General features: G+C 39.4%; 3 protein-coding genes and 2 pseudogenes across 9 annotated transcripts; 4 read left to right on the top strand and 1 right to left on the bottom strand.

Annotated features, from left to right (window-relative positions):
• The first annotated feature begins 1,974 nt into the window (after window positions 1-1,974).
• On the top strand, window positions 1,975-4,553 carry LOC103341042 (pentatricopeptide repeat-containing protein At1g08070, chloroplastic pseudogene; annotated as a pseudogene). Its single transcript, XR_016122637.1, has one exon. The product of XR_016122637.1 is annotated as a pentatricopeptide repeat-containing protein At1g08070, chloroplastic pseudogene (transcript).
• A 600-nt stretch (window positions 4,554-5,153) lies between these two features.
• GONST4 (golgi nucleotide sugar transporter 4) lies at window positions 5,154-6,855 on the bottom strand. The gene has a single exon (XM_008244482.2). It carries the CDS (start codon window positions 6,408-6,410, stop codon window positions 5,358-5,360), a length of 1,053 nt encoding a protein of 350 aa, XP_008242704.2. The 5' UTR covers window positions 6,411-6,855; the 3' UTR covers window positions 5,154-5,357.
• Window positions 6,856-7,597: 742 nt separating this feature from the next.
• LOC103341043 (pentatricopeptide repeat-containing protein At1g31430-like) lies at window positions 7,598-10,367 on the top strand (annotated as a pseudogene).
• Window positions 10,368-14,993: 4,626 nt separating this feature from the next.
• On the top strand, window positions 14,994-18,538 carry HBP5 (SOUL heme-binding family protein). 5 transcript variants are annotated; one of them, XR_016122870.1, is made up of 9 exons: window positions 14,994-15,529; window positions 16,000-16,137; window positions 16,224-16,292; window positions 16,392-16,463; window positions 16,544-16,626; window positions 16,706-16,837; window positions 16,961-17,174; window positions 17,476-17,588; window positions 18,093-18,538. XR_016122870.1 is itself a non-coding variant. In XM_089043209.1 (8 exons), exons 2-8 carry the CDS (start codon window positions 16,033-16,035, stop codon window positions 17,518-17,520), a joined length of 720 nt encoding a protein of 239 aa, XP_088899335.1. In that variant the 5' UTR covers window positions 14,994-15,529; window positions 16,000-16,032; the 3' UTR covers window positions 17,521-17,799. The 5 variants fall into 5 exon arrangements, 1 of the variants encoding a protein (XP_088899335.1); XR_016122872.1 differs by having other exon boundaries at window positions 18,118-18,259; XR_016122871.1 differs by having other exon boundaries at window positions 18,109-18,250.
• A 498-nt stretch (window positions 18,539-19,036) lies between these two features.
• On the top strand, window positions 19,037-22,004 carry LOC103341006 (3-ketoacyl-CoA synthase 11). 2 transcript variants are annotated; one of them, XM_008244485.3, is made up of 2 exons: window positions 19,037-19,435; window positions 20,081-22,004. In XM_008244485.3, the coding sequence occupies exon 2, from the start codon at window positions 20,087-20,089 to the stop codon at window positions 21,644-21,646; it is 1,560 nt and encodes a 519-aa protein (XP_008242707.2). In that variant the 5' UTR covers window positions 19,037-19,435; window positions 20,081-20,086; the 3' UTR covers window positions 21,647-22,004. The 2 variants fall into 2 exon arrangements, with proteins under 2 accessions (XP_008242707.2, XP_088899334.1); XM_089043208.1 differs by having other exon boundaries at window positions 19,313-19,435; window positions 19,988-22,004.
• Window positions 22,005-22,226: the final 222 nt, after the last annotated feature.

The raw sequence follows: 22,226 nt of genomic DNA, 5'->3' as shown, positions 1-22,226 counted from the left end.
GCATTAATAATATAAAATCCAAACTTACAAACCATGCATATATAATAATATAATTCTCTCACAATTCTATGAGATTTAGGAAGTCAGAAAAAGATCTATGACAGGTTAACCAATGGGCAATTATTTATAGAGAGAGAGAGAGAGAGAGAGAGAGACACACACACACACAGAGGTTTTGATGGTTCAAAAGTTTTCCATGAAATATGTAAAAAGCTTTTTCCTCGGATTGGTGGGGGTGGGGGGTTGGGTGGTCCAATATTAGATCAAGCCCCAAAAGGATCCAAGTAAAGATTCTTAAAGTTGGAGTAAATATGAGATCAGTCTGTTTTGCATATGCTTAGACTTAGTCACATGGTTATAGACTTGACATAGTAGAAAGAAAATAAATAAGTAAGAGTAGAGTGATGAGCATAGAGCAATAGTTTTTCTTTTGTTGGGGGGGGGAGAATAAAGTAATGCAGGAACAACTTGATCTTCCCAATTACAAGTAAGAGCCGCATGCAAATCTAGGTTAGGTTAGCAGATGTAATGTGGTTATCCTTTACATCCGACTTCGAATCCAAATAGTAAATGGTAATAGATAGGAGGAGGTTTTTTTTAAAAAAAAATAATCGAATGAGAAGGTTAAGAGAGGTGTGGGGTGGTCCAGTGGGTAACATGGAACTTGGGACCAGACCAGAGAGCGAGCAAACTCACAAAGCCCAAAAAGCATGTGAATTTAAGTGAAAATAGCAGATGTTATGTTCGAGGAGGAGGCGGAGGATGAGGAGCCAAACTTTGATTGGGAGGGGAATGGGATGTTGACACGTATATATGGACTGACTGAGTCAGTGTGGGAATCAAAAGGGAAATTCAATATATCTGTGCGCTGGCATTGGCCATTCAGATGGCAATTGCAATTTGCAATTTGCAAACAGAGTGGTCATGGTGGGGAGCGAGAGACACTGTGCGTCTGTGAAGACTCTCACGGCAGACTCTCTCTCTCTCTCTCTCTCTCTCTCTCTCTGAGAAGGAGAGAGAAGTTGGGGTTGGGACCAGAGCATTCCTGTGAGAACATGTTGTGTTTGGGTCTGGGACAATCATCTCTAGGGTGTGCCCCATTCCGTTGTTTTTGCTGACACAATCACGTTATTGCACCCTCTCATTGCATAGCATAATCACATCACATATCAGATACATATCACACTTGAGCCGTGTTAGCATCAGTTGTCCGTCCACGCGATGACTATATGCTCGCGGTAACTTATAAACATCCCGTAGTATTTCACAATGCATCAACGACTATGCTAATAGTGTGCTATAGTATAACTCATGATATCAAGTTATGTATTTTTGGGAGTCCTATACCTTTGCCTTTTTCTTTTATTATATCTTCTCCTTAGAAGCTAAACTTGCCAATTACATAATCCAATTAGATTCCAGCCACCTTGATCATATAAAACCTAAGCACTTATTACATTTTCAAGTTCTATCTTAAAGGTTACACATGCAACAAATCACCTAAACTGGAAATTATTTAGCTATTTGATTATCAACATTTTCGTTTTAATAGATACACGTCACCGTCGGCATAATATAGCTAACTTCATATTTGGCTAAAAGTTACTTACCTCAGCATCCAGCTAAGCACCACAATCAACTTTACCACATTCAGCACAAGAATGAGTGCTCACCAAAGCTCTGCACTCAAACTGTTTCAATCTAAATAGACATGCAGCAACTGCAACACCAGAACACATCAGATGATGCATTAATTGAATGGTGGATGGATGACAGACCAATACAGAATCTGATCATGTCACGTTATGTAATAAAGTTACCACGCGTGATAGACAGAATGTAATTGACATAAAGATAATAAAACAATGTTATGTCGGTCATCTATTCTTCTAGCTGCAGTCAGTCAGACATTTGAGATTTTAGTAGAGTAGCCCAAACCCTCTAAATTAGACTTGTAGCAAATCTATCTCAACATGTAACTTTACAATTCAGTTACCATACCACCCACCTATCAATTCAAATGCCTATCTTATGCACATCAAAATCTGGTCTCACATCTCTAATGGAACAAGGGAGAAAGCCAATTAATGCCAATATTGTTGTGGAATTTTCACTATTGCTCATGCTGTCTTAGCACCGTACAACGAAAGATAAAGGAAAAAGAAGGAGGGTGAAATATCATATCACAAGTCAGCAGTCACCACAATTTGTTTTTGCAAAAATAGCATTATCCATCCACACTCAAAATATCATATGTTAAACGGTTAAAGTATGCTTCTTTAACGGTAATAACTGACAACGAACACAGTCACAGACTCCACAGAGCAGCAGCAATGGCTGCTCCTCTTTCCCTCCACCACATCAGACTACCTTTCTCTTCAGATAATCCAATCTTACACAACAAACCAACCACTTCCACCGCCATCGCCGCTGCCCCCATCACCACCGCCACCAAAACTAGTAGGATCAACAACCCAGTTGAACCACACCCATGTCTCGCATTGCTAGACAAATGCTCCACCATGTCCGAGCTTAAGCAAATCCACGCCCAGCTCCTCCGAACCGGCCTCTTCTTCGACGCCTTCACCGCCAGCAAAGTCGTTGCCTTTTCCGCTCTGGAAGGCTCCGGAAGCCTCCATTATGCTCGTTTAGTCTTAACTCAAATCCCCAATCCCACCACTTATACTTGTAATTCTGTTATTCGAGGCTACACCAACAAGGATTTGCCCCGTGAAGCCATTTTTTTCTACCAAGAAATGATCATCCAAGGTTGGGTGCCTGACAGGTTTACATTCCCATCTCTGTTCAAGTCTTGTGGGGATTTGTGGGAGGGGAAACAGCTGCATTGCCACTTTACCAAGTTGGGTTTCGTTTCGGATTCATACATTCAGAACACGTTGATGAATATGTACTCGAATTGTGGGTGTTTGATCTCGGCTCGCAAGGTGTTTGATAAAATGTTGGAGAAGAGTGTGGTTTCTTGGGCAACCATGATTGACGCTTATGCGCAGAGGGATCAACCCATTGAGGCTTTAAAGCTGTTTGATAAGATGGAGAGTGAAAGTGTGGGTCCTAACGAGGTTACTTTGGTTAATGTTTTGACAGCATGTGCCAAGGCAAGGGATTTGAAAATGGCCAAAAGGGTGCACCAGTACATTGAAGAGTATGGTTTTGGAAACCATTTGAAGCTCAATACGGCACTCATGGATGTTTATTGTAAATGTGGATGTGTATTGCTTGCTCGAGATTTGTTTGACAAGATGCCCGAGAAGAACTTGTTCAGTTGGAACATTATGATCAATGGACATGTTGAGGATAGTAATTATGATGAGGCCTTCCTACTCTTTCGTGAAATGCAGCTTAAGGGCGAAAAGGGCGATAAGGTGACCGTGGTAAGTTTATTGCTTGCTTGCAGCCATTTGGGTGCTCTAGAGCTTGGAAAGTGGCTGCATGCCTATATTGAAAAGGAGAAGATTGAGATGGATGTTGCCCTCGGGACGACACTTGTCGACATGTATGCGAAGTGTGGGAGCATAGACGGTGCATTGGAAGTTTTTCGAAAGCTGCCTGAGAAGGATGTTATGACTTGGACAGCCTTGATTTCTGGCTTTGCAATGTGTGGACAAGGGAAGAAGGCTTTGGAGCATTTCCATGAGATGCAGATGAGTGGAGTGAAACCAGATGCAATAACCTTTGTTGGGGTATTGGCTGCTTGTAGCCATGCTGGATTAGTGGATGAAGGAATTTTGCATTTTAACTCGATGCATGAAGTGTATGGCATTCAGCCTAGCATTGAGCACTATGGTTGCATGGTTGACATATTAGGCCGAGCTGGTCGCATAGCTGAAGCAGAGGAGTTGATTCGGAAGATGCAAATGCCACCGGATCGTTTTGTTTTGGGAGGGCTTCTTGGTGCCTCTAGAGTCCATGGCAACCTTGAGGCTGCAGAAAGAGCAGCTCAACAGCTTCTAGAACTTGACCCGGACGATGATGGAGCGTATGTGCTTCTTTCAAACTTATATAGCTCTATGAAAAGGTGGGAAGAGGCCAAAAGAATTAGGGAACTCATGGCAGAAAGAAATGTGAAGAAAGCTCCAGGTTGCAGTCTGATTGAGGTTGATGGTATTGTCCATGAATTTGTGAAGGGTGATTCATCTCACCCGCAATCGACAAACATCTACGAAATGCTTCAAGATATGATCGAGCGGTTAAAGAAAGCTGGTTATGTTCCTGAGAAATCAGAGGTGTTGTTGGATATAGATGAAGAAGAGAAGGAGACTGCACTGAGCGTACACAGTGAAAAGCTGGCAATTGCATTTGGGCTCATAAGCACAAACCCAGGGACAACAATACGAGTTGTGAAAAACCTCCGTGTATGCAGTGATTGCCACACTGCAACCAAGATCATCTCCAAAGTTTACAACAGAGAAATTATTGTGCGGGATAGGAACCGATTCCATCGATTTCAGGATGGATCTTGTTCTTGTAAGGATTTTTGGTGATGTAGCTTTAGTTAAATATATTAAGATCCTTCAAAATTCTTGTTCACTCACGAATTCACAGAGTTTTGGTGTAATTTTATATATTAATTAAGTATTAATTTGTACGTGGAAACTGCTACAAGACGTATAACTTCAGAAAGTGGATGCGTGGACACGAAGTTCTGTGCGTGCTTGTATGCTGCACGTTAATAGTATCTTCACAAAAGAAAGACAGAAAGAAAGAAAAAGTATCACACCAGCGAAGCAGGGGAGGTTTGAACTAAACTAAAGATCCTCCCCTTGTCTTAACTATAATGATACAAAATTCAGTGTAAATGGAACTGACGATATATATTGAACTTCACAAACTGGATTTTCATTGAACGATGCACAATCCGCGGTACACTGTTCATATCGGCATTTGGCTATTAATATCTGTATAGTTGGAGATGAAATCTAACCAACAATGAACTGTAATGTATAACCCCATTGGGCAATCGCCAAACAGGTTGGAATCCCAAACTTAATTCAGGAAGAAATAATCTTCCTACCAATATTCTAAAGAAAAACATGAAAACTTTTGACACACATTGCTTTGGTTTTAATAGTCCTTGGGCTACGCAAGAGAGCACGCAACCATCATGTAACAGAAATGAATCAGACACCAAATAATTTCCAGATAAAAACAATGGCATTGTCATTAATCACTGGTGAAAAGATCAGCTGAAGTGCTCTCAGATATCAAATTGTAAGAACATAATTCGTGTGTAAACCAGATACAGAAATTCCTAAGATGCTAAATGCTAAAGATAAAACTTCAAACATGCACTGCCGCTTCACCAGTAGCTAAAATAAGACCAGGCAGGAATGGAATTCTCATATAGAAGCAAGTTTAACAGAAACTGCATTCCCTTGATTTTCTTCAGGAAAGTCATCACCATCATTCTCGCCGGGAGTCTGCTTAGACACTGTTGTTTCGCGCTGGGATGGAGTACTGCCAGCTCCAGTCACTGACTGCTGATAAAGAACACCCCCTACAATTGTTAAGAGGAGGCAGACCAAACCAAAAGGACTGGCATGCTTATCCCAAATCAGCACATTGATGGCAACCGTAAGAAACTTATTAACAACACCAGTCACTGTAAATGCTGTTGCAGAGATTGCCTTCCTAGCTGCAAACCCAAAGAAACTGATGAGCAATCCAAACACACATGACAGTGAGACTGCGAAAAGTGCACCAGGTTCAAAGAAATTCGCAGCATTCGATCCCAAAGCACCAAACACTTCAGCATACTCTCCCGTTATAATCCAAAACGGTGGGGCCATCATTAGTGACAACAGATTGTTGTACAACACAAAACCCCAGGTGTTCAACCCGAGATTAGTGACCATATGTTTAATATAAACCATCTCAGTTGTAATGGTCACCAAATATGCAAATGCCCATGAATAAGCGGTCAAAGTGAAACCCGAATCAGTGGCCACATAGCCAACAGCTCCGCCCAAAATGATCAACAACGACACGAAGGTAAGCTTAGATGGGATTGGCTGTTTCCTAAAGGCAGTATCCGCTAGCGCAACCAAAAGGGGTGTGCATGATCTAAACACTATAAACGTATCCACATTGGCATGGCGAAGAAGATTAGTGTTGGTAAAGATTGCAAGGTAGAACACAAAGGCAGCAGGCAAAAACTTCTTGGCCGTCTGGAGTGAGAAGGGATCATGGTGTAAAAATCCAAACTTTCCCAGAGCCCAAACTCCCAAAGCAGAAGTAAGGTATTGCAGTGCGGTCAAAAGGCCAGGGTAGTTGAATTTGGTAATGGCAAACTTGTTTATCACAGCTAACAAGCTGGAACAGAGTGCATACCCAACCACGAGACTGCTCGTGGCGAAGTACGGCTTAGTTGAATCAACTCTAATCGAAGACATTGAGACTAATTAATGCACCCAATTCAAATTCAGAGCAAAATCTAGCAGATCTTCAAAAATTTCAAGAACTACATATACAGTGAAAGACAGCACTATGAAAGGTTAAGTGAATGAGAATGAAGAGGCAAGAACTTCATAGAAAATCCAACATATGGGTATTGAAGATTATGCCGATCTGCTATACTGGTCAGGAAATTAATACATAAAACGACGATATATTGGATTGAAATGTATACATAGAGAAGAAATTGTACATCACCGACACAGAGAAAAGCACGGATCTTGAAGCAGAAGGAAGCAGAGGATGGCCTCGCTGTGGAGGCTGAGATCTCAGAGAGGGCCTTGGAAAGCTTAGAGAAGCGAAATGGGGGAGAAGAACAGAGAGAGAGCCTTGCAGAACAGGGAGAGAGACCGATGAAATTTCTATGGCGTTGATTTGTCGAAATAAGAAGATGGTGAAACGGCTTCGTTTTAAGAGTTGTTGGTTTTGGTTTGATTGGACAATGTCGTCGTGCGGGGGTTTGTGTGTTAATGCCGTAGTTAATGGAGTGATATTTATTTAATATTAAAGATTTCTTGAGGAGGATCTCTAAAGATTTCCCTAATTAATGATCATGTAAGTGTGAATATAATAATATTAACAACAGGAAAGGTAAAGAAAAAAATAGACAAAACATGTTGTCAAAAAATATTCACACCTGCCTCACTGAATATAAGCCAAAGTTGAAGAGGGTTTGTAGGTTAGGTCGGTTGGTCAGGATAATAAATCACTCATTACATCTGAATTAATATTATAAAGTAATTTATCATATTGCGTGTATTTAAGAAAGGAAAAAAAAATAAAAAATTGAAAGTTGGTGCGCTAATCAAATTGTTGGGTCGTTTTGAAGCCTCCAAGTAATGCTCACTCTTGAACCCCAATATAGGCCCAAATTATTGCAAGCTATTGACACATCAAATTAGGCCCAATATTAGAACCAAAGCAAGCAAGCAAAATCACAACCAACAAGAAGCCGAATATGCTCACCCAAAAACACAACGGTCAATCCTTCATGTTCATTTCCCGCCACTTCCTATCTGCCATTCCTCTTCCCAACCTCCTGTCACAACCCCACACTAACCAAAGCATCATGCATCCAATAAAGAGACCTCTCTACAAGGAGTCAAAGGCCGTTGGTTCTGCAAAATTGGATCACAGTGGTTTGCTGAATATCGCTTTACTGTGGGGGCTCTCCAGTATCTTACTTGGACTAGGCCTTATCTCTCATATGCAGTCAATCATGTGTGTCAGTTTATGCATACTCCAAGAGGCCCTCATCTACAAGCAGTAAAAAGAATTCTGAGATACCTTAAAGGCACAATCATCCGTGGTCTTTTTATTCAAAGGCAAGCTACTAATGTTCTATCTCTGCAAGCCTACTCTGATGCAGATTGGGCAGGTTGCCCTTATGATCGACGATCTATTGGAGGTTATTGCATCTTTCTAGGATCTACTCTCATCAGTTGGAGTGCAGAGAAGCAATCATCTGTGGCAAGATCCTCAACTGAAGCTCAGTACAGATCACTCACTTTTACAGCAGCTGAGCTTTCCTGGATTGCAAAGTTATTTGCAGATATTGGTTACAAACTTCCCTCTCTTTAAGTCTTATGGTGTGATAATATATCTGCCATAGCACTATCAAATAATTCTGTGTTTCATTCTAAAACTAAACATTTTGAGCTAGATTTCCACAACATTAGAGAAAAGGTTCTCAATCAAAAATTGACTGTGAAGTATGTTTCTAGTCAAGACCAAATTGCTGACATTCACACCAAGTCTTTGAGCAAGCAACGTTTCCTTTTTCTCAGATACAAGCTTTCACTTCAGTCCCCTCCATTCAGCTTGAGGGGGTGTAAAGAGACCTCTCTACAAGGAGTCAAACAAGTCAAAGTTAGTTAGAATATTGATGTTAAGTCTCTGTTTAGACAGCTGCAGTTTTGATATGATCTGTTGGATATTGTTAGAGCACGACTCTTGTACAGTAAGCAAAGTCAGTTTTTAGTCTTTGTATAAATACTCGGATGTAATTTAATTATCATTAATGAGAATCTATATTTTCCTTTATCCAATTCCTTCAAAGCTGCAAATCCATGAACCAGCTCAAACAGATCCAGTCCCAGATGTTTCTTCTTGGTCTACACCAAGACAGATTCACCCTCAGCAAGCTCATGGCCTTTTGCACAGACCCATCTCTTGGAAACTTGAATTACGGTGAGGAAGTCTTCCATTACATCCAAAACCCATGTTTGTTCGTTTACAATAGAATGATTAAAGCGTTTGCTAAAAGGGTAGTTTCAGAAGTGCCTTTGAGCTCTTTCGACGGCTGAGGGAAGAGGGCTTGTGGCCGGATAGTTTCAAGTACCCATTTGTTTTTAAAGCCATTGGATGCTTGAGAGAGCCTCGTGAAGGAGCAAAGGTTCATGGGCTTGTTGTAAAAACTGGCTTTGAGTTTGATGCGTATGTATGTAACTCGCTCATTGACATGCATACTGACTTGGGTATGGTTCGAAATTTTACGCAATTGTTTGACGCAATGCCTGACAGAAATTGGCTTTGTTGGAATGTTACGATTTCAGGGTATGTTAGGTGCAGGAGGTTTGAGGATGCTTTTAATATGTTCCAGCGGATGCGATGTGAGAGCAATAAGAAGCCTGATGAGACTACGGTGGTAAGCACCCTTTCGGCTTGCACAGCATTGAAAAATTTGGAGTTTGGTAAACAAATTCACGACTATGTTAAAAGTGAGCCTAAATTGACTACTCTAATCGGAAATGCATTGTTGAACATGTATGCTAAGTGTGGTTGTTTGAATGAAGGCCGGCGAATTTTTGATGCGATACCATCGAAAAACGCGATCTGTTGTACTAGTATGGTGTTTGGGTATGTAAATTGTGGTAGGCTGGATGAGGCTAGAGAGGTTTTTGATGTGAGTTCAATCAAGGATGCTGTTCTATGGACCGCTATGATTAATGGGTATGTGTAATATAACCGTTTTTTTTTGAGGCGGTGGCTCTATTCCAAGAGATGCAAATTAGAAGAGTTAAAGGAGATAAATTTACAGCGGTTACTCTCCTCACATGCTGTGCTCAGTCGGGAGCATTAGAGCAAGGGAAATGGATTCCCAGGTGCATAGATGAAAACGGAATTAAGATTGATGCAGTTGTTGGTACTGCTCTTACTGAAATGTATGCAAAATTTGGGTGCATAGACAAATCCTTGGAGATTTTCAATGGATTAAGGGAAAAAGATGCAGCCTGTTGGACTTCAATCATTTGTGGGCTTGCAAGGAATGGCAAGGCAAGCAAAGCAGTCGAGTTGTTCTCAGAAATGATACAGATTGGCATCAACCTTGATGACATTACCTTCATTGCTGTTCAAAGTGCTTGCAGTCATGGAGGGTTGGTTGACGAGGGCCGTAAGTTCTTCAACTCCATGAGAAAGATGTATGAAATTGAGCCAAAGTTAGAACACTATGCTTGTCTGGTTGACCTCCTTGGTCGAGCTGGACTGTTAGATGAAGCAGAGGAGATGGTAGAGTGGGTTCCAAGTGAAAACAATGAGATTATGATTCCACTTTAAGGTGCTATGCTTAGTGCTTGCAGAATCCATGGCGATGTTGAGATGGGTGAAAGAGTAGCTAAAAGGCTAGCGGATATTGAATCAAGCGGCTCTAGTGTTCACACGCTTCTAGCCAATACGTACGCGTCTGCCGACAGATGGGAAGATGTAACAAAGGTGAGAAGGAAGATGTAAGATCTTGGAGTTAGAAAGGTGCCTGGAAGCAGTTCAATTGAGATTGATGGCATTGTCCATGAGACAGATATTAATATTGTGTTACACAGATGATAAAGCAATTGTTGGGTTTAGAAGAGAAGGGAATGGAAAGAGAAAACCTAGTTTTAATTGGTTTATGATGAATGAATGCAGATGTTCTAAAATTTTATGCCTCAATTTATATGTTGCATCCCTTGTCATATGACTGCAGCACATCCAAACCTAAGATTTGGATAATTACGATAAAAGTTCAAAGTATGCTCTTAATAACCTTTCACAAAAACTTAAGATAATATTGTAACGACCCCACCCCATGTCCCAATGGCATCTTGGGTACATGGAATGGAGCTAGCTAAATATGGTGCTAATCAAGTCACTGGTTATACTTATACATAATATAAAAGGTATGTACTAATTAATTAAGATGATAACAAGTAGTAGAGTCTAGGTAATTGATTATTTATGCAGCCGGAGCAAAGTCATAGTCTCCATCATCGTCGTCGTCATCGTCCCCTTCTGAGCTTGTCACTGCAGAAGGGGCAAGACCCTCAAATTTAGGGTCATCTCTACCTTCTCCATCTGCATGCTTCTTGCTCCACAAGGCCATATTGTTCTCAGAAATGGGACACATTTTCTGTTTTTGTTTGGGAATAAAAAGAAGAATAAGAAGAACGCTGGATTTCGGGTTTCTTGAAGAATTTCTTTCAAAGGGGTGGTATAAGAAGTAGTTAGAAGGGGTGTGTGTGGAGAGATTGAGTCTGCAAGGTAATATAAGGTGATATATATAGAGGGTGGGCGGGAGGGAAGGAGAAGGTGGCTGTGCATTAATTCATATATATGCATGTAAAACTCATACATGCGCAAGGCATTCACGTGGGGAGTGTGAATGATGCATGAAGGCTGTGCAAGAACCATTGCCCCATGAGAGGTGGTGCTCTGTCATCCAGCCACCTAGGATTCACAGAAGACAATTCAGCAAACACGTTGGTGCGACTGTGTAGGTTTTGACGATAAAATTGAAAGAAAAATAAATGAAGGAAAAGATCTTCGGCCCTTTGGGTGCATGGTTGGGCCATTCTTGGATACACGAATGCGACTGAGATATATACATATATAATTGGTGGAAACTGAAAGTGATGGATCGAATCGATGCTTTATTTTATCTACATAAAGCTAGCAAAGATATGTGCCACTGATCGTGGAACATAATTAATTTAATTTAGCTCAAGGAAAATCGCCACAAATATAAAATAAAGATAATGTTCTTATTTAATTGACTGAAGGAGATTTTAGTATTCTTCTTTCTTAATATCTTTCAGGTCAATATGAGTTGATTTTGTTATTTCAATGAGCACTGGAATCATGTCATCATGTCGGATCGTTAATTTATGATCGTGGAGATATACCGGACCAGCATCATGTTCATGTCACACTAGTAGTGGCTTTCGACCAATATTGTAAATACACATGTGAGATAACATATATATAATTTTATTCCTCGAAAATTATTCTAAAAGAATCTTGATAAAGATAACCCCTTTATCGTACGATATAATATGCATATACATCTGGTCTTTGTCAATTTGAAGTTTGAAGAGACCAGCCTACACAGAGAGAGCCTTAATATTTTACCATACATTTTCAAGGCTTGTTTAATAGGGATGACTAGACTAGCAACAACCTCTTTATAAAATAAATAATAATAATTTTTTGTTCAGGGCTGACACTGTAAGTAACATCACATGGTGAGCTTATTAATGGGATTTAAACATTAATTAAGCTAGAGACAACCGATGATTGATTGTTCTGATACCATGCTAATACATTCAAACCATATTTATGTTTTAGCATAGGCTAATTAAACCAATCTCATTAATAAATCAACGAGCTTCACAAACTAAAGAATATCAAAATTAAAATATAACATATAATAAGTAAATAGACGGAGCTCCCTCGCATACTCGAATCATGTGTCATTGACATGAAAAAAACAACAGCAATCACTGGTTGTAGCCATGTCATTTTATCATAGCAATGATCAGGAAGCTTTATTCTGAAATAGTAATTATAATAGCCTAATAGCCATGGACCACGATGATAAGCATCATAGTCATTCTGCTGGTGCAAAATCGTAGTCAGGATAGTCGTCGTCGTCGTCGTCACCGTCCCATTCAGTGCACGCTGCTGGAGCGTAGTCATAGTGGGGAACGTCGTGGTCATCCCCGTCATAAGTACCAATACGAATCTTGTAGCATACAGCAAGGCCATAAACGTCATCTCCATCACCATGCATATAGTTGGAGTAGCATGAGAGGTCGATGAGCTTGAAAATGGGAGCCATGAAGTAGTAATTTTAATGCACTGACTAATTTTGAAGTAGCAAAGAAAATGTTATGGGCTACTAAAATTTAGTTGATGAAGAAGAATAAGAATGAGTGTGAAGAGTAGCAAACTTGGAAGCATGTATATGTAGAGCTTGGAGAGAGCGCGTTGGCGTAAGTGTTGCGTTGGAAACGAGGTGCAGATCGGAACCATGCATGCGTTTCATTTCAGATCAATACAGAGAAGCTTCATACCAGTTGATAGTATTGTAATGTGTATTGCCTTCCACTTGGAGCCTAAAATGACATTTGAATGATTTATTTATTTATTGTGTGACCTGGAAGTCAAAATATATTTTTAAAACCGATTAAATCTGATGGAGTGTGCAGTTTTCAGTTGTTGATTCTTGACAAACAAACAATCATGCAGCTTGAAACATCATAGGCATATACCTTCCCCCGTCCCTCTTTTTAGAAAATTAAATATCAACTCAAAATAAGAAGGATTTATTAACAATAACCCAGACGTCTTTTCTCATGAATTTTGGGTATGTTTACGTATCAATAATGAGTATTGAATGAAAGGGAATGATTTCCATTCTTGACTTCCCATGTGTTTACTTACAATCAGGAATAAAAAAACAAGTGGGACCCACCTCAAAATCCGTAATCACATTCCTCAAAACTAGGTATCGATCAACTAGGGAGTAGTCGACATGATATTCTCATTCCTGTTTTCTCTTATTAACTTCCAAAAAAACCCTTATCACTTTACCATAATTCTAAAATTAATTTGGATTCTAATTCATGCAAATTAGTAAACAATAATAATGAGAATCAATCTCATTCCTTTGCTAATTTTATATATTTAGTAAACAACTTAATGAGAATGATTCTTACCATACCGATTCAATAATTCGCCGATTCCTAAATTTTCTGATTTCTTACTTTCTCCATTACTCGGATATATAAACATGCCCTTAGTGGTTATCATACCATTGAAGTAAGCAAATTAATGTGGAGCATGAAACGTGTGCTTCACTCAAATCGGAACCCAATCCAGTTGCTACTAATTGCTATAGATACCACTTTTATTTTTCTTTTTATTTTTCCTTTTGTTCTTTGTGTTTCCACTTCAATTAACTACCACGTTTTTCTTATTAATCACCCTCCATTTTGCTTATATATATATATATATATATATATATATATATATATGAGAAATTGACTATAAAGTCGTCCTCCAACTATACCTTGACTTGCATTCTTTCTGTCAACTCTATCAATTTTTGGGTCAAATTTAGGGCTATATTTGTCTTTCCACATACTGGATTCTTCAAGTCTAACAGAGTTGATAGAAAGGACACTTTCTGTAAGTTGAGGCATAGTTAGAGGACGATCATAACTATTTTTGAAGTTCATGGATGAAAATGTAAGTCGGGATATAATTCAGCAGGACCATTGTTAGATTTTAGCTTATTTTAATAATAGCCATATCTATAATTGCCATCATTAGAAACCACACAAATAATAATTGGTCGCATATGACTTCATTAAATCAAAGGAGGTACACGTTGATTAATTAGCTCGAAATTCCATAACAAATTTTTTCCAAAGGATCGAACAATCCTAGCAATTAATAGTACATTCCTTAATTTATCAAAGCTAAACATTACCACTCTATCAAGAACGTATGCAATTACTAGTCAGTCATGCAGCTGGAGCATAATCATAACCACCATCATCATCGTCATCGTCATCCCCTTCCATGGCTGCTGCTGCTGCTGGAGCATAGTCATAGTCTGAATCATCGTCATCGCGGTCGCCTTCTATACATGCTGCCAGGGCAAATATATCGTTGAAGTCGTTGACTCCATCCCCATGCACATCGCACCATGAGGCACTGATGATCAACTTGGAAAGGGGAAACATTTCCAACAATTTGGAAAGGGGAAAAAGAAAGAAGAATATAAAACAACTGGAGTTTGGGAAAACGGGAAGGTTTTGATTGGCTTTGAATAAGAATGTTTGAGGGTTTACCAGGTATATATAGAGTGGAGAAGTTTGCTGGGCTCGTTTTGCCACAAGTTAGTCGCGTGTTGAGAGTGTGGACTTGTGCTTCAAGGGTGTGCTAGCCTACTGCATGCATGTGAACTGTGCCACTAATATAGCACTAATGTGGTCCAGCTATATACATATACATATATATATATATGTGTGTATATATAGATGTACGCACTTAACATACAGATTTTGTATGCACTAATTAGCAAAGATGACCAAAAAAGGAACCATATTGACCTGGCTTTTTTACAGAAATGGAATTTTCTACCGTCCATGTATTGCCACATAAAAGGCATTGCAGCCACTAATTTCAGATGGGCCCTGTGACTGTGAGTGTGACTAAATATCTGCTGAGATGAGATTCTGAAAAAGGTGGGGTTGATGACACTTTTCTCAAAATCGAACACCAACCAATCAAAATTTTGGCTAAGATTTTCGTACGCCAAAACCCAAAGCAATGCACCAAACTAACACAAACACCACAACCTTAGCCGTCAGCCCCACAAAATGGAACAGCACACACCAAATTTTCAGGCCATTAATCCCTGCCGCCTGTGCCAGTTTCCGGCGGCTGAGCACCTCTAAGCTACTGCCCTGGCCCACGTCCCAAAGCTTTGAAACACAGACACTTGTCTCTTCAAACAACCCAAAACTCCAAGTGGGCTGTCAGGCTAAGCTTACTGGACCAAAGCCCGCCAAAATCTAAACCAACGGTTGACGTGGATCGGTTAGTGGATTTTTTGTACGAGGATCTTGTCCATCTCTTTGATGATCAGGGAATTGATCGGACAGCTTATGATGAGCGTGTGAAGTTCAGGGACCCAATTACGAAGCATGACACGATAACTGGGTACTTGTTGAACATCTCCTTCTTGAAGATTGTGTTCACGCCTAAGTTCCAATTGCATTGGGTCAAACAGGTAACACGTTTGCTTTCTCTGTTTTTCTTATTTCAGTTACTTTAAAATAATGAAATGATTGGATAATGAGATAAAGATAGATAATTCAATGATCATTTATGCCACATATTCTAGAAGCTGTGATGTTCTTGAAGATTTTATATTGGTTTTAGGATTGTGTTCTGTTGATATTATTGTATGGAACCTGAGTTCTGGTGAATGGGGATTTGAAATTCTGACATCAAAGTAACTTATTGCAATTGTAACTACACTTCCCTTCATTGAAATGGACTTTATGTAAACCAGCTAAACTTGGATGTGAGTTCTTCTGATATTGTATGATCAGTATATCAGGATTTGAGATCTCATTGATATCTCAAAGCTCCTAATCTTTAAGTTTGCAATGAAGCATTCATGTTGGTATTCACTTGAAGAATGCTATATATAATGGCATATGGGTTATGCCTGTTTTACTGACCAAGTTTCTATAGACAGGACCATATGAAATCACCACAAGGTGGACTATGGTTATGAAGTTCATCCCTCTGCCTTGGAAACCAGAATTGGTCTTCACAGGAACCTCAGTTATGGGCATCAACCCGGAGACCGGGAAGTTCTGCAGCCATGTGGTAAGACTTACCTGTCTTTTATAACAAGCCAATAGAATGCATTGTTCATGACATGTTTTAGTAATTCACTATCCTTTGATGTGTAGGACTTCTGGGATTCGATAAAGACGAATGACTACTTTTCAGTAGAAGGTTTGTTGGATGTTTTCAAGCAGGTACTGATCCATTATTCACTTGCCAAGTTGCCATTATATGATCAGAATCATGTACAGAGATTCTAAGTCCCTTCTTGTATTGTATGTAAAACTCTGCAGCTGCGGTATTACAAAACTCCAGACTTGGAAACACCCAAATATGAGATATTAAAACGAACGGCGAATTACGAGGTGTGTAAGCCTTTCAATGAATGTTGTGTTCATCAAAACTCAAGGCTTATAGACTTTATTACCATGTCCTGAATCTACAGGTGAGAAAGTACTCCCCTTTTATAGTGGTAGAGGGATCTGTGGACAAGCTGTCTGGGTCGGCCGGTTTCAATGATGTTACTGGGTGAGTGCTTTCCCTAGCCAATCATATGTTATTCTTCCCTTTCTTCTCTTGGATGATAAGCATAATGGATTCTGTTTAGGTACATCTTTGGGAAGAACTCAAAAATGGAGAAGATACCAATGACTACCCCTGTCTTCACCGAGGCATCTGATGCTGAATTTTCCCAAGTATCCATCAAAATATGTCTTCCACTGGAGAAGGATATAAGCAGGTGAGGTTCCTTTTTTTGGTTTAGTTCTAAAATATTAAAAGAGGGAAATTAATAGATATGATATGTCAATCCGCATTTATTTATATGTGATGCAGTTAGTAATAAGAAAATACCTGTGGCCAGTTTACCAGATCCCAATCAAGAAACAATTAGGTTAAAAAAGGTGGAAGGAGGCACTGCTGCAGTTCTGAAGTTCAGTGGAAAGCCTACTGAAGAGATAGTTCGCGAGAAGGAGAAAGTGTTGCGCTCTAATCTTATTAGAGATGGTCTCAAACCTAAGAATGGTTGCTTGCTTGCTCGTTACAATGATCCAGGCCGAACTAAGAGCTTTGTAATGGTATGGTTTTTGTAACCTCAAAGCTCATAATTCTTAGATATCTGTTTTCCTTGAGACCTGACTTCAACCAGTTGGACAGATGTGATAAATAACTTGTGTGAGAATAGGCATAATATAACTTTGGTAAAAAGGATATCTACCCCTTGAAAATTTGAAATTATACTTGAGCATGAAAAAGTTACTGTAAGAAGCACAACTAAGAACACTGGTGTCTGCTGCCTTCAGTACTTGCTGGTTGCATTTTCATTTTGCGCTCTAACTATTGAACTTTGAATTTGTTGTGGGGTTGATTGCATTGTAGAGGAATGAAGTACTGATATGGCTGGAGGAGTTTACATTGGACTAGCATGTTGAACATGGCCGTTCTTCTTCGTTCTAACTCTTCCTGTTGATCATTTTTCTCCACAACTTACGGTAAGAGTTTTTTCTCTTCCCATTACACATTGTTGATTGTTGTAAAGTGTTCCCTTGAGTTGTGAAATCAGATTTACTATCTGCTGCTTTCAAATGTCAAATGTATAGACAAATTCTTGAAACAATGCCCGATCGAATTTGGTCGTTTTCAGAAGTTCCCAATGCAGAATAAAACTCACATCCTGTCCTGGTGGTTTCATTCTGTCCTCAACCATTGTCTTGCCAGTTTTTTTTTTTTTAAAAAGGCATGAGCACCTCTGTCTCCGTGCTTTATGCTTAATGCCTAAGGTCGTGCGCATGTGCAAGTGCAAGTTTGCCAAATGCCAAACCAAGCCAACAAAGTTGGTCGCATTTCCTTTTCAACTATTTGCCTCTGCTGACAACGGATGCTTCGTACTTTATAATCATCAAACAGTTTCTGCTGAAAGCCTTTAATCATCTAAGAACTTTCAATGTTCAAACAATACTGTCTCTGTTAAACTCATGTGTTGATTATGAAACAAGGTGATTATTATTGAAGTTGAATCAGTCAATGCAATGCAATGCAACGCCCTGCTCATGGATGGAATGGAAGAACAGCTTGGCACGTGGACCCCTGACAGACAGACAACATATGTTCGAGAAAGAGACAGAGAGACAAAGAGACAAAGAGACAGGACAGAAAAGTTATATCCATGTGAACAACTCATCAACCTCATGGAAATGATCCCTCAAAATCATAATCAATTATGAACCGTCCCGTCCCATATGCATAAATTACATAATGTAGCTAACATATACTCGAACCAAGTTTAATATACTTTACTCACTCAGGCTTTGTACATTACGCCTCATGACTGCAGTCTGCCGGTGCAATGTGCCTCTCAATTTTAATGTATTTTACCAATACTTAGTTTAGTTGTGATCTCTAATGAGGGATTTGTGATCTAATTAAGAACAGTTTTAGAACATCTTTACTCCGATCATAATGCTGCCATTTTCTTATCAAAATCTTATGACACTTGAAATTTTTATGCTCAAGTTTCTACAATGCCATATTTTCATGGTTAAATTCAATCTCGAATGAGCTACGCATAACCATTCAATTAAAGGAAGATTAAATTTAATTAATTATTCATATTCACAAATATATCACAATAAAATTTGGTTCAGGTTGTCGACTTGTAGTTGATGACATATACTCAGAATTTTGACTAATTAAAAGTCTATCAAATTTATCAACAAAAGCTGCTTTGTCTTGTCCGGATTTTTATAAGTCCTAGAATTTGTTGGTGACACTCACTAAAATTAATAACCAAAAGCAAATTAAATTACAAATTAAAAAATGCAAAATGAAAATTCGGAAAAAGGACTTTTCCAGCACACAGACGACAAATTAAGGAAATTTCTTAATGGGAGAAAAATAAAAAAATAAAAAAATCCAGGGGAGTAAAACTTGATAAGAAGAAGGAAAAAAAAAACATGATAAGAAGGTCTGGAAAGTCAAAGAGGCAGCTTGCGCCGCTTTGTGAACGCCGAACGCGTACTCTTCGCTGCTTTCATGGCTTTCCCTTGCCTTGTCGTCCTCAGCTCCTATTTAAACTGAATTAAATATATATAATACCAACCTCAACCTCTCCTCACGCACTCATAATCCTAATTTTAGTTTAATTTGCAATTTTCATTTCAAATTGGTACTTTATTTATTACCGTTTGCACCTTGCACGTTCTCTCTCTTTCTCTCTCTATCTCTCTCTCTTCTCTCCCCTCCCTCTCTGCCTATAGATTTCTCTCTCTTTTGTTCTCCCTTTCTCTTTGGCTTCTGTAGCGACATTCTGAGATCTGGTGGTGGGATCTGACGATTAAAGGTGAGTTTTTTGTTCTGGGTTTTGCCGCATTATGGGACTCGCGGCTTTCTTACGCATGAATATTTGGTCTGTGATCGTTTTATGCATGCTTTTTGCTGTGAAATTTTGTTGGAATATCTGAAAAGTTCAATCGTTGATGTCCATCTCCATCTGGGTTTCGTGCGATTATCGTTTAGTTCTAGTAATTTTTTTGAAGAATATTTTATTTTTCTGGTAAATTATGTTCTGGGATTACTTTGCTGGGATAAAAGTCTGAAAAAGAGGGGCTTTATTTTTTTCTCACTATCCTTTTAAATTATATATTCGGTCCTTGGATTTAGGTGCTGTAAGTTTGTTTTGCTTTCACTTTTCCATCATCTCAGTGATCTGTAGTTGTAAATCCGGCAGAACCCTCTCTTTTCAAAAATCTATATTGACATCCAAAAGTTGTAGAAAATATGTATTTCTTGGGAAGGGATTTCTGGCCCAATTGCAATTGAAATTCTATGCAAATTGCCTATATGCTTAATAACCTCGTTTTGCCTTTTTTTTGTTTGTTTGTTCTTTTGGCAGTTCCTCTTGTGCGCTTAGAATCAACTATTAATTAACTGTTGTTATGATCTTGTCGTGCATTTGATCTCATCCATACTGTTGTATATCTATCAGGGAAAAATGACAGAGCCGAAACCAGACACACCCTTGATCCCACCATCTTCATCATCATCATCATCATCATCATCATCGCGAAACCTTCCCGACTTCAAAAATTCAGTTAAACTGAAATATGTGAAGCTTGGTTACCATATTCTCATTACCCATGGAATGTACCTCTTTCTTTCCCCTCTTGTTGTTGTTATCGCTGCCCAGATCTCAACATTTTCTCTCCAAGATCTGTATGATCTTTGGGAGCATCTCCAATACAACCTAATTTCGGTGATTATCTGCTCGACTCTCCTTGTTTTCCTATCCACTGTCTACTTTCTCACCCGCCCTCGCCCGGTGTACCTTGTTAACTTTTCCTGCTACAAGCCAGAAGAATCTCGAAAATGCACGAAAAAGATTTTTATGGATCAGTCTCAAATGACTGGTACATTCACAGAGGAGAATCTTCAGTTCCAGCGAAGGATTCTTGAGAGATCTGGCCTTGGGGATTCAACTTACCTTCCAGAGGCTGTACTCAACATTCCTCCAAATCCGTCAATGAAAGAAGCTAGAAAAGAAGCTGAGGCTGTGATGTTTGGTGCCATTGATGAGCTTTTCGCTAAGACAGCTGTAAAACCTAAGGACATTGGAATCTTGATTGTGAACTGCAGCTTGTTCAATCCGACCCCATCTCTTTCTGCCATGGTTATCAACCATTACCAGCTTCGAGGGAACATAGTCAGCTATAATCTTGGTGGGATGGGCTGCAGTGCAGGTCTGATCTCAATCGATCTTGCTAAAAATCTTCTTCAGGTGCATCCTAATTCTTATGCACTGGTTATCAGCATGGAGAACATCACATTGAACTGGTACTTTGGAAATGATCGCTCAAAGCTTGTCTCAAATTGCTTATTTCGGATGGGAGGGGCTGCTATATTGCTTTCAAACAAAAGCTCAGACAGAAGACGGTCCAAATATCGATTAGTTCACACTGTTCGAACCCACAAGGGTGCTGATGATAAGTGCTTTAGCTGTGTTACCCAAGAAGAAGACTCCAATGGAAAGATTGGTGTTACTTTGTCAAAGGATCTGATGGCAGTAGCAGGTGATGCTTTAAAGACCAACATCACCACATTGGGGCCTCTTGTTCTGCCAATGTCTGAACAGCTGCTTTTCTTTGCTACATTGGTTGGGAGGAAACTTTTCAAAAGGAAGATCAAACCTTACATCCCAGATTTCAGACTAGCTTTTGAGCATTTCTGTATTCATGCTGGAGGAAGAGCCGTATTGGATGAATTGGAGAAGAACCTGCATCTATCTGATTGGCATATGGAGCCATCAAGGATGACACTCCATCGATTTGGAAACACATCGAGCAGTTCTCTCTGGTATGAGTTAGCTTATACAGAAGCCAAGGGAAGGATGAAGAAAGGAGATAGAACATGGCAGATAGCTTTTGGATCGGGATTCAAGTGTAACAGTGCTGTGTGGAAGGCTCTTAAGAGCATAAATCCAGCAAAAGAAAAGAACCCATGGATGGATGAAATTGATCGGTTCCCCGTAGATGTTCCGAAGGTGTCAACCTTCTAAACTTAATATGGTCTTCCCCATTCTTATGCCACCGCATTTTGGTGGCTTTTGCTAGCTTTCTTTCTTATTGAGGTCTTAGAATTGGTTTTCTTGTTTTGCCGTGTCTGAGGTTCTAGGAATTTGATTGTTTCTTTTAGGACAGGTCTTTGGTGGTTTAGTAGGGCGGAGAGCAGCCAAATTTCACTTATTTACTAAGGGGTGCGGTGGTAGGGATTGTGTGGGGACATTTATTTATTGGTGATTTTAGGACATTAAATTCGAACATTTCGAATTAGGACCTGTATGTTGTAAATCTACTTGGATGTTGGAACTAATTGAATCTACTTGATATATTTGCTTCTGCTCTTACTGCTATAAATCTTGTATGCGTGTATTGGTGCGAGGTTTGTTACAAAATTATCAACACGCTTAGAATAGTTGAAAATTACCACCCTGAGGACTTTTTAACTGGAATTTTGTGGGGGCTAAAACAATCCTTGTGATCATCTATCTCTATCTGCCTGGAAGGCATTTTCAAAACTTCATTGTTGGTCAACAATTGCAGATAATATCCCATAAAATTTAGGATAGAGATCCTGTT

The sequence above is a fragment of the Prunus mume genome, linkage group LG8, assembly GCF_029339155.1.
Source record: "Prunus mume cultivar Tortuosa linkage group LG8, ASM2933915v1, whole genome shotgun sequence".
NCBI lineage: Eukaryota > Viridiplantae > Streptophyta > Magnoliopsida > Rosales > Rosaceae > Prunus > Prunus mume.
Note: the sequence above shows the minus strand (reverse complement) of the source record. Positions and strands in the feature narration are given on the sequence as shown.

What these genes read in the sequence shown, in the direction of transcription:
- LOC103341006 (XM_008244485.3), top strand. Translation starts at nt 20,087, where the DNA reads ATGACAGAGCCGAAACCAGACACACCCTTGATCCCACCATCTTCATCA.
- HBP5 (XM_089043209.1), top strand. Translation starts at nt 16,033, where the DNA reads ATGGTTATGAAGTTCATCCCTCTGCCTTGGAAACCAGAATTGGTCTTC. An exon ending in TGTTGGATGTTTTCAAGCAG is followed by an intron (nt 16,293 to 16,391) that starts GTACTGATCCAT and finishes AAAACTCTGCAG; the next exon opens with CTGCGGTATTACAAAACTCC. An exon ending in GGTTTCAATGATGTTACTGG is followed by an intron (nt 16,627 to 16,705) that starts GTGAGTGCTTTC and finishes GATTCTGTTTAG; the next exon opens with GTACATCTTTGGGAAGAACT.
- GONST4 (XM_008244482.2), bottom strand. Translation starts at nt 6,410, where the DNA reads ATGTCTTCGATTAGAGTTGATTCAACTAAGCCGTACTTCGCCACGAGC.